The following is a 17,276-nucleotide window of genomic DNA, read 5'->3' as shown; positions in this document are numbered from 1 at the left end:
GGGCATGGAAAGTTCCTCCTTTCATCTCTCCTAGGGGACAGATATTGGGTGGATAATGCCCAAGCACCCATCTGCATTCCCTGCTCACTTCTTTCACCCTGTAGCATCCAGAGCTAAGCTGGTTGGTATTGCACTTGCCAGGTCTCCAAGATAACACTCCTGTTCCTGTCACCCTCCTCCTCTGCTGGGAATGGATAACAAAACTCACTCGGAGTTCAGGGACTATTTTCCAAGACTTGCCAGGGCCTGTGACTCAGGTGGCTGCTTCTGCCCTATTGCTGTATCCACACTGGCTCCCAGCCTTGATGCTGCTGAGAAGTGGGGTGTGGCGCCTGGCCCCTGGTTTTGTAACCAGTGGGTTGTCAAAACCACATCTGCTGTCAAGGGGCTGGCTCTGGGGGTGGGGGACTGCTGAGGGACATAGGAGATTGCTTCTTGCAGCCAAGAACTAAAGCCCTGGCAGTTTCTATCTGCTAAGCTGTTGTCCTCCTCCAGCTGGGACACCCAGGGGCCAACACCCAGGCTCTCCCAGCCACTGTCGTACTCAGTCTCCTGGGGACTTCACCCACCTTCCTCCTGTCCCTGATCCCAAAGCATCGGGGAGCAAACCAGCCTGTTCAGAGTCCTGTGATACTCAGCCAGCGCCCCGTGTGCTGGACACTGGGGGGCCCAGCTGTGCCCCACATCCCTGTCGAGCCCATGGATGCTCCCCTAGGGGCGGGGGCGGTCCTGGATGCCGATCACGGGAGTGCCTGAGGGATGTGGGATGTGTATCCCCAGGTGCAGGCGACATAGAGCACGGGGGGCATGGGGTGCTGGGGACACAAGGCAGGTTCGGGGGCCTCGGGGACATGGACATCGACACACAGCAGCGTCCAGGTGCGGGTCCCTGTGCGGTGGCGGGGCGGGGCCGGGGCGCGGGCGGCTCCCGCTGAGTCACGGCGGCCTCTCGCCCCTCCCCGCGCCGCCTCATAAAGCCCCGCCGAGCCGAGCCGAGCCGAGCCGAGCTGAGCGCCGTGCCCGAGCCGCGGACTGTCCGTATGTACGGGAGCGCTGGGCGGACAGCCCTGGGGGGCACCGGCCGCGACCTGAGTGACCGCGGGAGGAGGATGCTGGGGGGTACGGGATATCCCACACTCGGGGGGTGCTGGACGGATACGAGGGTACGGGACCGTCGCCTTGGGGACTCCTGGGGGGAGCATGCTGGGTGGGTTACCATGGCCAGCTGGGAGGATGCTGAGAGCACGGACCATCCCAGGCTCAGGGAGTGCTGGGGGAACCATCCCAAGCTCATGAGAAGCATCCCTGTGTGTCCAGCACTGAGCTCCGTTTTTGTCTGCAGAGCCCCTGGAAAGCCCTGCCTGGATCCTCCTGCTCTGCTGGGGCCTGGCTGCTTGCTGCACAGGTAAGTGGGGGGTACTGGGGAGCCTAAGGTCAGCCCCGGGCTCTCTGCCCCTCAAGAGACTTGTTCAGGGATCTGGGGATGAGCAGTGCCTCCGTCCCTTTGTGGGACCCTGCCTCCTCACCCACTACAAAAATGTCTTGGGGTCACTCTCAACCTTCCAGCTCACCCCTTTGTGCTCCCCCAGGTGCTATGGCCTTGCAGCCACCCAGCATCACCACCCTGCGGATGCCAGCAGAGCTTCCTCACCCAGGTGAGAGACCCTCGGGGCCATGGCAGGGCCTGGGGGTGAGGAGGCTGTAGTGGGGTTCAGCTCCTGTGCCAGCCTCCAGCAGACACAAGGTGAATCCTCCAGCCACAGCCAAGATTTCAGGGTGCTGATGAGGTGGGGGAATGTTCCCCTTAGTTAGGGAGGGGGGCTGTGCCTGTACCTGGGGGGCACTGGGGACGCTTGCAGCCCCCCCTGACCTTCACACCCCCTCTGGCTGCAGGTGAGAGTGTGACTGTGTCATGTGAAGCACTGAGTGATCTTCCAGAGATGACGCTGCTTTACTGGCTGGAGAACGGCTTCTTTGTGGAGAGCCTGCACCCGGACGGGGCTGTGCGTGAGGGGACAGTGCAGTGAGTATGGGGACAGGGGCAGTGACAGCGGGGCAGCCCAGGCTGGGACAAGGCCCCTGGGTCTGCCCATCTGGAGTAGGCACTGATTGCTCCCTGCTGGCTTCACAGAGAGGAGCTGCAGGGCTCAGGGTGGGTCCTGCACCGTGACCTGCACTTCAGCTCCTTCAACAAGCAGCACCTGCACACCAACTTCACCTGCGTGGTGCTCAGTCCCCTCGGTGCCGACACCAGGGAGGTGCAATGGCCGTCCCAAGCACCAGCCCCTGTCCCTGGGAACAGTGGGGGCCTGGGCTGAGCCAGGGGGCAGCTCCCATGCTGGGTGAGCACCCTGCAGTGCAGCTCCCTGCTCTGACAGCCCCACACTATTGCATGCATGTGTCATACCCCCAGGGAGGCCCGTCTCTGTGACCTGCTTTGGGGACTGCACGGCCCCACGTGTGCTGGCCCCACTGTGAGTGGGGCTCCTGGTGCCCCAAGCTGAGTCAGGAGCGCTGCCTGGGCTGGAACCAGCTCTGCCCATAGCTGGCTCTGGGACCCCAGAGTTTATTAAAGTACATCAAGGCTGCCCAGTGTCACCTGCATCCTGGGGATGGTGCTGCCCAGGGGTGTAGAGGGCACCCATGGGATGAAGAGGGAGGGAGAGGAGGTAGCCCTGGCGCCTGTGAAGGGCAGGATCCATTCCTCACCCCCTTCCTGCCTCCAAAGGGCTAGAGAGCCACAGGGAATACCTGGCACAATGGCTGTGCCCTGCCCTGGAGGAGAGGGTGGGTGGAGAAGCCCTGGGTTGCAGGCACAGTGGAAGATGGGGCCATCACATCCCTCTCTGCACTTGGGGGGCTGGGGCTGTTCCTCAGCATGGCATTGCTGAGTCCCATCTGCTGCTCCATGGGGCAGCCCCCTTAACCATCCTGTGCTGGCAGGGCCCTTGCTCTTGTGTCCCAGCCCCCTTCTTGCTCCCCCAAGTGCTTGTGGGGGCTGCGACTCCTCTGGGCTGTGGGACAGGCTGGGGATCAGATCCCAAACCCCTTGAGCAACCCCTGGGCTATGGACGTCACACTTCAGGATGCTCAGAATGTGGGAAGGATAGGGATGAAGGGGATGGAGAAGCCTCCAGATGCAGCCCCCATGAGCTGCCTTCAGCCCAGGGAGCCACAGGAGTCCCCTGGGAACACCCCAGTCCCACAGTGACTCTTAGGAGCCAGGAGAAGGCAAGCAATGGAGCAGCCACCTGGTCAGGGACCTGCCCAAGGCAGTCCTGCTGTACCCCCTAGCCCAGTTAATTCCAGCCTCCATCCCCTCTCACAGATCCCCCACACAGCTGCATCCTGACACCACAGCTGCCATTCAGCAAAGGCCCCTGCCAGGCTCAATCAATGTCCTGGGGACACTGGCACTATGGCCAGGCTGAGCTAGGCACAGATACCTGCCATGCAAGACCCTCTGTGTCCCCCCTCCTGTCCTACTGTCCCCGGGATGCTGGTGGCTCCATCCCCCACCCCTTCTCCTTGCCTGGTGTGTGCCTGCCTCCTCACTGCACAGCATGGCACCCAGCCCTGGATGCCCTGCCATCTTGCGCCATGCTGTGTCACACTGTGCCATGCTGTGTCATGCTGTGTCACACTGTGCCATGCTGTGTCACACTGGGTCACGCTGTGCCATGCTGTGTCACACTGTGCCATGCTGCGTCACACTGGGTCACGCTGTGTCACACTGTGCCATGCTGTGTCACACTGTGTCACACTGTGTCACACTTTGCTGCCCACAGACCCCACTGCAAACCATGGGTCACAGCAGCTTGGAGATGTGCAAAGCCCTGTGCCCATGGCACGCCCCACCTCACGACCAAGATCGAGACCTTCCTGTCTTGGCAGAGCTGGTGGGACAGGACCATTCCCTGCTACATGTCCCCGTGGCCCGATGGCAGGAGACACTGTCCTGCAGGGACATCAACTCACAAAATCACAGTTGTAGGTGATGAGCACAGTCAGAAACAGAGCTGGAAGAGGGTGATGTCAGCAACCTCAAACATCTGGAAAAGTAGGATGAGGACCTCCTTGTCCTCATGGAAAAGTCCCCGGTAGGGACTTGTAGCAGGTCTCCATCATGAAGATGACATCTCAGTTGAAGGGCAACTGCCATTTTCCAGAGGGAGGTGGAGGTGGAGCAGCCAACATGGATAGGTTTGTGGCACTGGAATGCTCCCGTAGACACAGTAGTAGCTAAGAAGGTGGGAGCCATGTCCAGCACTATCTCCTTGATGAGGTCTTGCTGGTGTGGGGGTCTCCTGGCCAGCAGATGCTTCCTGGTGGGCAGAGCCACCCTAAGGGAAGCCCCCAGATGCTGCAGTGCTGTGGACAGGGAAGCAACTGGTTGTTCCACAAGTGGCTGGGGAGGTGTGGCAGCAGGAGCAAGGTCAGGTCAGGAAGGGTGATGGGGACTGGGAGGGGCTGCTGAGAGATGCAGGCAGGCTGGGGGAAGCACCCCAGCTACATCAGAGGGCAAAGCCCCTCCTCTACACACGTCCTGGCACTGACCCAGACACTGATGCCAGCACCAGCTGAGACCTGCCCTGCTGTGTGACCCACCAGGAACAAACCTGCAGCAGCATATCCTTGGGGAGACATGCTGGTGCATGGGTGCAGGGTGCTCCTGACCTGGGATGTGGTGCTTGCCCCAGTCCCCTCATGCTGCTGAGGAGTGCATAGGCTGTGGCTCAGGTCAGCAGGAATACCTCTCCCTGGGTACCCAGGTCTGCACAGCAGGGCACAGCACACTTGGAGGGTCAGAGACAAAGCAGGGGGACCATGGGGCCAATGCTCCTGACACTGGGATGGCAGCCTACACCTAGGCCCCCAGGCTCACTTCCAAGCCAAAGTGAACCCCCAAGACTTTATCACTCATGTGTTCAGCCACCTCTGACTCCTCCTTTGCTGGCAGCAGTGACTTGGACATGCTCACCCATCACCCCCACATACTGGCACATACCGGCAGGGTTTGTGTCCATCAGAAGCAGGGTCCTCCCCAGACAAAGGGCACCATCAGCCAGCAGGGAGATGGACAACAACCAGATATAGAGGGATATCCATGGGTGATGGGGGGTCAGGGGGATGAGAGTTGGAGGTGCTGGGGACACCAAGGAGGAGGGTTCCTGGGGCTCACTGGGATGGCACACAAAGGATTTGCTATAGTGGGGGAAGTGCAAGCAGCACTGTCCCTGGCTGAGGGCAGGAATCCAGCTGGGGGAGCTGTGGGGAGGAGGACACACTGTCCCCTTGGTGCAACTGGGATGAGGAGTAAGATCTGCTGTGAGGAGAGCCTGGCCAGGGCAGCCCTGGAGGCCAGGAGAAAGGGAAAGTAAAACCACATGACTCCTGTGCTCGCCTTATTGTAAATTAGTCTGATTCTCATTAGTGGCTGCTTCTGCTTACTGTGACCTCTGGATGTGTCCGTGTGGAAGCAGGACACCCCAAAGCATTGGTGGCCATGGATGTGTCCATGTGGAAGCAGGACACCCAAAAGCATTGGTCACCGTGGGTATGTCCATGGTACAGCAGGAGCACCTCTGAAGGGAATGTGGTCCAAGGATAAGACCATGCCAGAGAAAGTACACCTTGAAGCATCTGTGGCTGTGCTGGAGGTCATGCTGGAACACCTCAAAGTGTGTGGCCATGCATAAACCCCCAACAGAGCAGGTACACTCCTGGAGGCACTGCAGCCATCCAGAAGGCCAAACAAGAGCAGGTATATGCTCCATCCCCAGAAATGTTCAATGTTGAATGGGGCCTGGAGGGCACCCTGGTCCAGTGGAAGGTGTCCCTGTTTATGGCAGGGGGTTGGAACAAGATGAGCTTTAAGGTCCCTCCCAACCCAAACTATTTTGTGATTCTGTGAGTTTGTGAACATTTGTGGACATTTTAAGGGCATTTTATGGGCATTTCATAGGAATGGTCCATAGACTAAGGGAATTATATCTGTGCATATTAGCTAAGGGTGGGAAGGGGCTGGTGGGTATTGGATATCTCAGGACCTGAGCAGGATGTACATGGCATAGAATAAGGAATGGAGAATGTTCTGTTTTGGACAGAGGATAAGTTCCATTTCTTCCCTGGGGCTGTGGGTTGGGTTTTTGCTGGAGGGAGGATTGATAAACCAGGGATGTTTCAGTCAATGCTGAGTGTCAAGGCCTTTGGTGCTCCTCATGCTGCCCCACCAGCGAGTAAGGTGGGGGTGTGAAAGGAGTTGGAAAGGGACATGGCCAGGACATTGGACCCCAGCTGACATATTCCCAACCACAGGTTGTCATGGTCAGCAGTAGAACTGAGGGAGGTTGATCTGGGGGGTCCACTGTTCAGGTTAGAAACAGGAAAGTTGTACAGACAAATCCCTGGCTTTAAGCCAGGTGTCACCAACAGAGGTTTTTGATCATGGGATGACTTAGATGACAACAAGCCTACTGGTGACAAGCCTACTGGGTACACCTGTCTCAGAGGGAAAAGGAGTTAGCAGGGCATGTTGAATGAGCCTTAAATTGGATTTGAAGGGGGAAGGGGATAAAAACCAGGTCACTTGAGATAAGCCTGGGAGTGGCTTGACACTGTTTGAAGGATGGTGTGTTAGTGAGGTCATTCAGGCTACCATCTCAGCAGACATAGGAAATGTCTACTTCACTGCCATGAAGCAGCAAGAGTGCAAGTGTTATTGATGTGCTAGAAACCATGGAAGCTCCTAAGAATGGTCACTCAGGAACTCTCCCCAAAAAGGCATTGGGATTGATAACCCAACTGAAGTGCATCTGCCCCAGTGCCTGCAGCATGGGGAGCAAACAGGAGATCCTGGAAGACATGTTGCAGGAGGAAAATCATGGCATAGTGCCATCACAAAGACATGGTGGGATGACTGGCACCACTGAAATGGTGCAATGGTTGGTGGTGAACTCTTCAGAAGGGACAGGCAAGGAATGAAAGGTGATGGGGTAGTCCTGTATGTGAGGGAGTGTTTTGACTGTCTAGAGCTTGACGGTGATGATGAAAGTGTCGAAGGTTGGTGGGTAAGAATTGTGGGGAATGCCAACAGGGCAGATATCCAGGTGAGAGCTGGGTACAGATCACTCAACTGAGGACCAAGAGGCAGACAAGAAGTCTCATGATGGCCAGCCCTTGTCTTCATGGTGGCTTCAACACACTAGACATCTGCTGAAAATACAACCAGCACAGAGGAGAGAGTTCAGGAGGTTCCTGGATGTTACTGTACAAGCTGATTTGTACTGGGCAATTAATTCAGCTATAAATAAGATACTGAGCTGGCTCCATAAAACCAGCTCTTGAGTTGAGTGACAGGAACCTCAGCCAATTATGTTCTGTCCTAAGCTGCAGACATCTCACTGGTCCGGGAGCTGGGCAGTGTAAAAGATCAGACCAATGAGTTATCCAGACTGGGTTTTTCAGATCGCCTTTATAAAGAGGAGTTTGAAGAAGAAACTTGCTCTTTTGCCACGTGGACATTGGGGTGTGTGTTGTCCCTGTCTCTGGATGTGGTCACCTCTCTCACAGTAACCATAAGTACCTCAAAGGTACATAAGGTCTCTCTCAAGGCTCAGGCGCCTATCGGGAAAGGATTGAGTGCATTGTTAATTGGAAGGTCCAGTACCACAATGCAAGGTATCATTGTGCACCCTGATGTTGTTGATGCAGATTTTACTGGACAAATACATGCAATGGTTTCCACCTCTACTCCACCCATGACTGTACCTGAAAAACCCAGAATTGCTCAACTTATCCTTTTTAAATCTTCTGTCCCCAAAACAGATTCTAGGGAGTGTGGAGACCAAGGCTTCGGATCAACAGGACAGCCTCAGGTGAGCTGGATGCATGTCATAGGAGATCAAAGACCTAACATGGTTTGTGCTGTTACGATGTCTAAGGCAAAGCCTTTGCAGATAAAGGTCAGTGTTTGCAACTGAATGCCAGAGATCCTTAACAATTTATTATTCCTACAACACAAGAGCAGTTTGAATGGTGTTTTGCTAACTGTACAACCTTGCAAAGTGCTTTGCAAAATTTTTCTGACACCTTGGGAGGCTGTCCTGAAGGGCAAAGGAGCACAGGAAGGCTGGATGTGCTGTACGAAGGAATCTTCAGGGCACAGAAACAGGCTACGCTGAAAGAAGAGCCAGAGGGAGGGGAACTTTGTCTGGAACTCAGAGTAAAAAGGAGAGTTTATAATATTTGAAAGAAGGGGCAGCAAGTCAGGAAATCAACAAGGATGTGATGAGGCAGAGAGAAAACAAGAAGAATGGAAGTTCATCTGGCCACTGCTGTAAAAGACAATAAAACAAATGTGTCTATAAATACATTAACCACAAAATAAGGGCTAAGGAGAATCTCCTTTACTGGATGGCCAGGGAAATCTAGAGACAAATAATGAAAAAAAGTCTCAGGTACCTTGAAAGGTGGTGCAGCAGACCATCCTGAGTGCCATAATTTGGCACGTGCATAACAACCAGGGATCAGGCCCAGCCAACATAGGTCTGTGAAAGACAAGTCCTGCTTGACCAACCTGGCTTTTGTGACAAGATGACCTGCTCGGTGGGTGAGTCAAAGGCTGTGGATGTTGCCTACCTGGGGTTTAGTAAAGCTGTTGACACCATTTCCCACAGCTTTCTTGAGGAAAAGCTTTCAGCTCATGGCTTGAACAGGTGTGCTGTTTGCCAGGAAAAAGAAAATGCCTGGATGTTCAGGCCCTGAATGGCACCCTAACTCCTCCTGACTTTGGCCAAATGTTCTTACCGTGTGTCTTGGTTTGGAAAGACAGGAGTCTGCTAAGGAAGGAAGGCAGGAGCTTCTTCTGAAATGGAGAATGTAAACTCTCCCCACCCCTCTGAATTGCTATATATTTTAAATTAAGGGGCTCTCAGGTGAAAAATATGGGAGCAGGAAATAACAGTTCTTTAATAGGGAAGAAAATAAAAGGATAAAATAAAACAATGCAGTACACTAGAACAACACTGACAGTCAGAACTCAACCTGACACCCTGTCTAATTGGAAATGTGGCTGCAGCCCTCCTGGAGTGTCAGGTGTGGTTCTGCTAGAGCAGAGATCTTGTAGAAGAGGGTGTAGTCCTCCTCCAAAGATCTAGTGGAAGAAGAGGCAGCTGCTGTTCCTCTGGGAAATCCAGTGGAGAAGCTATGCAGTAATTCCAGTACCTCCAGATTATATCTGGGTAGGAATGCTTGGCTTCTCCCTCTGGGCAGAGCATCTCCCAATGGGATGTTATAGTTCTTATCAGTCATGCAGTGACATTCAATAGTCTGTTATCAGCAGATGTCCCCTCCTGAGGGAGGAGGGATTGTGATCATTCAGAGAGAGATAAGGCAAACTGCCCACTTGACAAAAGACAACTGCCATACAGATGGTAATAGAAAACATCTTGCCTTGCAATCTGGAGTACCAGTATCCACTGTTCCCAGAGGGACCTGGAGCATGTAAAGGCCAGGCATTATTTTTGAAGAAGCAGCAAATATCTTTTCATTTGAATCACAGCAGATCTTAGTCTTTGTTCCTTACATGTGCCCTACTAGAGTGCCTTTGCTCCACAGCACTTTGCCTTATGATTTTTTTAGTTTAGTCCTACTGCATTTCCTTGTGAAGCTGCTTATAAGTTCTTGCAAATAATCTCACTGCTTATTCAGGACAGTTAGTCCCAGGCTAGCAGCAGAAATTCTAGTATTCAGTAAGTACTCTGCTGTGAAAACAGGAATGTAAAACATGCCATAAAGGTGGTATTTTCCATGTGGATTGGGGAGAAGCATACACAGTGTTTGAACAGTTGAGAGCCAGCTGTGCCTCTGCTAACTGTGACTGAAAATTTCATAGAGTCACAGAATATCTTGACTTGGAAGGGACCCACAAGGATCATTGTTTCCAGTTCCTGGTCCTTCACAGAACACTCCAACAATCCTACCCTGTGCCTGAGAGCATTGTCCAAATGCTTGTTAAGCTCTGGCAGCCTTGAGGCCACGACCACTGCCCTGGGGAGCCTGCTCACTGCCCAACCACCCTCTAGGGGAAGAACCTTTTCCTAATATCCAGCCAAAACCTCCCCCGATACAGTGCCTGCTCCTCTGCTCCCTCTTGTGAGGAAGCTGCAGACTGCTATGAAGTTTCCCCTCTCAGTCTCCTCTTCCCCAGGCTGAACAAGCCAGGTGACCTCAGCCATTCCTCTTATGGCTTTCCAGTTACTCCCTCCAGCTGGATGGACAAACCCATCTGCTGGCATTCAGAGAATGAGTAACTCATTGTTTTGGCTCTAAAGGAGGGGGGTAAATGAGAGAGAAACATTTAACAGCTTGTATTTTTATGAATGAGGATGTTTCTCTCCCTTTCCAGTAACTCTTCCTAGCAGGTATTTGTGTTTCAAATTGGTTGCTTTGTAATTGAGGTGAAGTAACAGATTCTGCAAAGTTTGCCTTTCATGTGTTGCCATTGTTTATACACCGTATCTGTACGCCTAAGGTAATAATTAATAGTTCTATGAATAATAACCACAAGGAATGGTGGAGTGATTTTGCTCCATTTTGCAAAGACTCCTTTAGGCAAATCTTAAAAGGGGACAGGAATTTTCATGGGGATTATTCCAGCTGACAGGATTTGAGACGTTTTATTTAGTTAAGACTGCTTTGAGAAGAGCATTGGAAAAGAAGGCTCAAGGAAAGAGCATCTAAGACCTCTGTTTTATTCTGCCATTTAATTTATAAATAAAGTCAGTGATACAGGAAACTAAATATACTATTTCTAGATAGGTCTGGAGTCTCAATGGCAATGACAACATTCACTATCTGAGTGAACAGAGCTGAGATTTTCAGCCCCAAGGTGCTCTGCTCCAGAGTTTCATTCTCCAGCTGCTTAGTGACCACTAATATTTCATACCAGTTTTTTGATCATGCAACTTTCTGCTCTTTTTTTTCCGAATTTAGGATCTGAACAATAGAAAATTAAATGCTGCTATAGACTGTAATTTTCAGCATTATGTTTTGGGATTAGGTAATATTTAGTTTCATGTAATGTTTAACTTGAACTTTTCTCCAGGTCACGTTAGAAAGGGTACTGGGAAATAACCAAAATTGCTGTCAAACTTTATGTCCTAACTTTCTCTCAGTGTAAGTGCTCTTTTTCCAGGGAGTAGTTGGTTTGACATACAGAAAAGAAAATTTAAAAAGGTCTTCAAAAAATAAATGTAAGTACTTTAGTGTTGAAGTGCTCAGCTTGAACCACCAAAGGTAGCTCTGTTTTTTGGATAGTGCTGATCACCCATCCTTGGGATGCCTGGCTTCCCAGGAGCTTTTCCCTTTCTCAGGACGCATGAATAAACAGGGCTTTGACTGTGCATACCTTACAATTACAAAAGCACTTCTTGTATTAAAATACAATTGTGTACTTGTGAGCCTGCACATTCATGCTTTATGCATGGATATAGACTTGTGGGTTTTTTTGAATACTTGGACTTTAAATCCCAGGGAGCACAATTCCACCAATCATTCTACTTTACATCTTTGCAAAACAGTTCTATCTTCCCGTGCTGGTAAAGCTTTATAACACTTCCTTCTCACTTTTCATTTATGTAATGCTTATCCTGATGCAATTCAAGTGTGACTACCCAGGTCAGTGTGTGTCTGCCTTCCCAGACAGCATGCACTGTGCACACCTCCAAGCTGGAATAGCTCCAAGTGTGTTCTGGCAAAGCAAATCCTGCCACTCATCCTGGCCCCCTACTCTTTATTAGGAAAAGTGCAAGCTGCATGTATGAAACACAGCATGAAAATGAAATACTTGCACATGCCTCCTTTCTGCTCTCTCAGGGTTGGGAATAACCAGGCTGTGACTTCACCTGGGGGGAAAAGGGAGATATCACCACTCCCAATTATTTGGGAGGAGGTTTCCTCCTTTCCCTTGAGTTTTCTCCTGTTTTTCAGCCTCCCTGCAGTTCCATGTCACAGCCTTCCCTGCTGTAACCTTTGCCTCTGCTGTGGACAGAAGCTCTACATAGGATGGACAGGCTTGAGGATTTTACAGAGGTGTTTATAGATGAATTGCCTCTCCTGGAGTCTGTGTACACCTGAAAATCAAAATACCCATACAGTTAACATTTCAAGGGTCAGTGTGCTGTTCAAGTTCAGTGCTACACTATTGCCTATTTTATCTTGTATTTTTATCTTGCTGGGAAGGAATTTGTTCTACTACCCTTGAGCACTCTACCTCTACAACCTAATGCCAGTAGCCCAGGCTTCAGTTGTACAAGCAGACACAAATATCATTTTCAAGCTATTGACAACAAAAATGAACCATGCTGCAGCCTGAAAGGCTGTAGAACTTCAGATTTGATCACAAACTTATTTGCCTCAATTTATTTATGGACTAACTAAATAAGTACAGTATTTGCTTAAGCAAAGAGACTGAAAACAAAATTCCTGTCAGCCATCAGCCCACTTAGGGAATTTCTAAAATTCCCATGGAGTAAAACCAGCAAATCCAGCATTTCGTTTTCCTTAAGGCCACAGTCTCCCTAGGGCTTTCTGATCAGATTATGTAGCTAGTCAGATTAGGTTTATTCAGAGACTGACTCATTGCATTTTCCTGTAATCTTGTATTTTAACACCTGTTCAGTTCAAAATGCCATTTTAATCTAAATTAGATGGGTTTTCTATTCATCCTGTGTATATTACTCAAGATTTAAACTCCTTTTTGCTTAATACACCACTTTCAGATAGGCATATGTTAGCACAAGTGATGAATGAGGGGTTTAATTAGTTTTTTTTCTGAAGAAAGAATGGAAGATATCAATTTTATAGGCTTGGAACTTCCATTGAATAGGATGAACTTTCCTTGTGAGAACAGCATTCTCACACACAATAGTCAAAGGCTTTTTATTGCTTTTTTTCAGTTTTCTTAATACACAGACCTGCAGTTAGAGGAAAAAGAAGTGGAATTATCAAAGCAGATTAAAAAAACCTGAAATGATGCTACTACTAAATAAACACTGAAAATCTCCTTTAGCAGTCAAAACCTGTGAAGCAAAAGAACAGGGATGGAATCTTGTGCTAGAAAACTTTTGGGATAACACGTAATAAACCATGGGTTTCCATGCTGGCTGGAGGACACACATCTAAAACCGTGCATGGCTGAAACAATCAAACAATTTTCTGCTGCTATTTATATCTAGTCTGATTTTTACTTGAGAGGTCTCTCACTCAGGACAAAAAAAAAGAATAAATTATTTACTACATTTAGATCACTCAAAATAGTTTTTTTCAGAAGCAGGTTTTTGCTACCAGAAGTAAGTATTTCCCTAAAATAATGGGTATTTTTCTTGTTGCTAAGCAGAGGATGCAGCTTCCCTTCTCCCCTCTCTATTGCAGAGATACCAGCTGCAAAGCAGCTGTGGCCTTACCCCTCCCAGGCCAGCACTGCAGGCTGCAGGTAGCTTTTGGCATCCAGTTTTCAATCACTTTGGGTATGCAAATGTGCTACCAGTTTTATTACTCCAGCCACTTTCAAGCATTGATGAACACTGGGTATAAGGTTGGACAAGAATAAACCAGCTGTCTTGGACAATTATATGGAAATAAAACAAAAACCAGCTCTCTCTTAGCTTGAGCTTCTGTAGACAAAGGAGTTATTCTTTTCATCAGAATAGATACATAAAAGCAGGTAGGTTTTGGTTACCCACCAGTGAGCAAAAAGCATCCAGATAATTTGCCAAATTCAGATTTTAAATCCTATTCTTGTTTCCTGAGTTCCTGAGTTCAAAAGTCTTCTAAGATAAACTAGAAAGCTGAAAAAGGCTTCTATGATTTTTACAGAACTTCTATACCTGCTACATTACATAAAGACAAGTCAAATAGCTTATGGAAGCCAGTTGTAAAATCCATTGTTTCAGGTGGATGAGACTTTGAATCATTGTACTGATTATACTGGAAGTCTAGCTAAATTTTACTGAAAAATAAGAGAAGAAAGTATACCCACCAGTTTTCTGAGAAAATTGCATAGAAAATCTTGATATTTAGCATAATCTGCTGCATTCTTTGCATTTCTATAGGTTATGCCTAAAACTATTTTGGTGAGTTCGAGAGATAAATTATCTCTGTTAAGGGAAGTGGGTAATGCTCAGAGAGCGACCATGGTGGAAAGATGCACCACACACACCATATTCTCCAGTTTTCTGAAATACTTCATTTTTAAATTTTGGAGATGATGGAGAACAGAACTACAACAGGCAAGAAAATCATCCCATATTTTATTTCATCTTAATGGTAATATTACAAAAAAGGGCTCTGTATATCTTCAAGAGCTCTACTGAAGGCAGTTCTCCCATTCCTAAAAATTAAAGCAAATAATTTTCCAAGCCTTAAGCAGTGGAGACAGCAATATGGTTTGATTAAGAACCATATAATGCATATTTTTCTGTAGATAATTGTTAGCTTAAGAAAAGATTCATTGCAGATGACTTTGACACTTCACAGACATACAACCCTGAACATATATTTAACTTCTTGCATATCCCTCCCCAAAGCCACACAGAAACTAAATCCTGAGAACTGGATAGGAATGTTTCTGATTTGCAGGGAACAGAGAAGAATAGACATATTTCTGGAGTTTAAATTTCCTGGAATGCCAGAATTTAGACTTCTGTTTGGATTCAGATGGATGGAGCCCAAATGTTATCAGCTAAGCTAAACCTGATTGTTTGGCTGCAAACCAGTAGAGAACTTTAAACATTCTCCACTCTTCATGTACTGAGAAAAAAGTTTAAACTAATGAGGATGCATCAAAGCATTTTAGTCTAATGTTTAATGAATATTAAGCCCTCAAATGTTAAGTGGAAAAAGCAGTATCACTCCTTTTGACACGGGTGGGAATTTGAATCTCTTTTACTTAGTCCAAACTCTTGTTGTCAACATTGTCTAGGATTTCTTGCAAATAGTACCTCCAACACAGAAAAATCCAAATGATTTAATTTAGCTGTGAAACTGTTGATATTACAGATTTCTGGTCTATCACAACTGTTAGCCACTGTTAAGGACTGAGAAAATGAGCAGTGTGGAAGTCTAGAAATAGGATTTCCAATGTGATTAAATGCTTAGATAGTGGAAACATTTCTAGCAATAATGATACTGCAACAGCTACAACTTGTGTGAGTCTGACCTTTGGAGGTAAACATCAGCCAGCAGCTGGACTGGAATTTCTGGTATGTTCCACAACATAGATTAAATATTTGATTTAAAAACTTAAATATCTGCATCCTTCTGTCATGGTTTGGGAATGGTATTCTCCACTTCAGTACTCCCACTGAAAAAGCCTCCCATGCTCCCTTTCCCCCACCTCCAACTGGAGGCACAAAAGGCAAAGCTCACAGGTTGAGATAAGAACAGTTTACTGGAAACAGCAATGAGATAAGAAAACAAACAGGAAAAGGAATAGGACAAACAGGAACAAGAATATTAATAACAAAAGTCTACAAAACTAGGTGTATTGCCATGTTTTCTCAAGTGCTGCAGACAAACATTCTGGATGTGAATCAGTCTTTTTACATGATAAGGATCAAATTCTATATCCATCATGTGCTCTACTGCTGCTTTCACTAGAACCTGTCATCTTTGGTCAAAATTTGTCTCTAATGCTTTTTGGTGCTTCAAATCAGTTACATAAATTAGACAAACTTTCCAACATCTTTATAACTTCTGTTAAGAAACTGCACTGTACTTCATTGGCTGTACCATCATATAATAATATGTCAGGAAAACACAGATGCTCCTGGTAAAATTCAACTCCACTTTGAAAACCAAAGGGCTGGCAACTGAGAATCCAAGAATCCCATCAAAAATGCTCCCAACTATTTGAGGTGGCCCATGCAGATAAATTTTGTTTTGAGGTTGTGCCTTGACAGAAAAAGGCATAACCATGTAGCTCCCATTGCAGAAGAATTCAAGAGTTCCAATGAGAAAAAAGATATGAAAACTTCTGTCCAGAGAAGGTGTGGCTGCCCCATCCCTGTAAGTGTCCAAGGCCAGGCTGGATGAAGCTTGGAGCAAGCTGGTCTAGTGGAAGGTGTCCTTGCCCATGGCAGGGGGGATTGAACTGGGTGGTCTTTAAGGGCCCTTCCAACCCAAACCAATCTGGAATTCCATGATTCTCTGTGCACTTAGGGGAATAGCTGTCAAGATTCTGAGGAACCAGTCAAGCTCCTGCAATTTTAAAGAAAGACTATTTCTATTTTAAATAGTCATACTGATATAACTGTAATCAATGATGGAGCAGTTTTGCTAGGAAGCAAAATTTAATTTTTCAGAAGACTTAAATACATGCCCAGCATCCATTACTGTGAGCTTTACCACTGAAATCAGCAATGTGATAACAATGGAATTAATGGGGTCTATTTACAATTGCAAATAGATTTAAGCACGCTGGTGTTTGCAAGCTGGGTACCGAACTCCATTTAACTCAGCTAGAGAACAATTGAATCAGCTGTTGTAAAGACATTGTTTCCTTTGTCAGCACCTTGGCAACAAACCATAAGCCTTTTTCTCCAAATTACAAATATTTCCAGTGATACCTCTCATGAGTGTCTATTACAGACACAGGCAAAAAATTCATGTCATCTGCCCTTATCCAGCTGTCTCTGCAAGAGAGCTAACCTTGCTTTCACAAACTAGCAACTCACCAATCCTACATAGGAGACTGCTGTGTTTAAAAAAGAAAAGCCAGTACACACAAATATATTGATTTCTAAATGTTACCGAGGCTTTCTCCAAAATCTGGAAAAATTAAACCTAAATGATCTTCAGCAAAGATCTGCTGGCCTCTGGTAAAAAAATGTGCTGAAATCGCAGTAATTCCCCATTACAATGACAGCAATGTCCAAAAATTCACACATGCAGCAGTAGCTGAGAACATATGTATTCTGGCCTTGTTGGGAAGAAATGAGGTTAATAAATCCATGGGCTTTCTTACAGAGCAAATTAAATTTCTAGATACTTTTGCCACTGTAATGTTCTCAATAAGGTGCAAAAGACATTTTATTCCAGTGCCCAAGTAAGCACTGCAGGATTTTTTCCTGGAAAGAGCAAAAAATCTCCAACTACTAAAGTCCACAGCTTCAATATTGTGGTGAGCTTTCCAAAGGCCCTATTCTGCCCCAGCAGGTACTAAGAACCCACTACCAATTCTATTTTATACGGCTTTGCACTATGGAAGTACTGCA

At 47.7% G+C, this 17,276-nt stretch overlaps 1 protein-coding gene across 3 annotated transcripts; it reads left to right on the top strand.

The window, feature by feature from the left end:
- The first annotated feature begins 92 nt into the window (after positions 1-92).
- IL18BP (interleukin 18 binding protein) lies at positions 93-15,308 on the top strand. 3 transcript variants are annotated; one of them, XM_077174458.1, is made up of 6 exons: positions 93-1,119; positions 1,343-1,405; positions 1,590-1,655; positions 1,894-2,023; positions 7,828-7,877; positions 11,992-15,308. In XM_077174458.1, exons 1-5 carry the CDS (start codon positions 1,041-1,043, stop codon positions 7,832-7,834), a joined length of 345 nt encoding a protein of 114 aa, XP_077030573.1. In that variant the 5' UTR covers positions 93-1,040; the 3' UTR covers positions 7,835-7,877; positions 11,992-15,308. The 3 variants fall into 3 exon arrangements, with proteins under 3 accessions (XP_077030573.1, XP_077030571.1, XP_077030570.1); XM_077174456.1 differs by having other exon boundaries at positions 7,828-15,308; XM_077174455.1 differs by lacking the exons at positions 7,828-7,877; positions 11,992-15,308 and adding an exon at positions 2,132-4,301.
- Positions 15,309-17,276: the final 1,968 nt, after the last annotated feature.

Source organism: Agelaius phoeniceus, chromosome 2 (genome assembly GCF_051311805.1).
Source record: "Agelaius phoeniceus isolate bAgePho1 chromosome 2, bAgePho1.hap1, whole genome shotgun sequence".
Taxonomy (NCBI): Eukaryota; Metazoa; Chordata; class Aves; order Passeriformes; family Icteridae; genus Agelaius; species Agelaius phoeniceus.
Note: the sequence above shows the minus strand (reverse complement) of the source record. Positions and strands in the feature narration are given on the sequence as shown.

Excerpts from the sequence above, each read along its gene's own strand:
- IL18BP (XM_077174455.1), top strand. The coding sequence starts at position 1,041 with ATGTACGGGAGCGCTGGGCGGACAGCCCTGGGGGGCACCGGCCGCGAC. Across the intron at positions 1,120-1,342 it reads CGGGAGGAGGATGCTGGGGG|AGCCCCTGGAAAGCCCTGCC; the intron begins GTACGGGATATC and ends TTTTGTCTGCAG. Across the intron at positions 1,656-1,893 it reads AGCAGAGCTTCCTCACCCAG|GTGAGAGTGTGACTGTGTCA; the intron begins GTGAGAGACCCT and ends CTCTGGCTGCAG.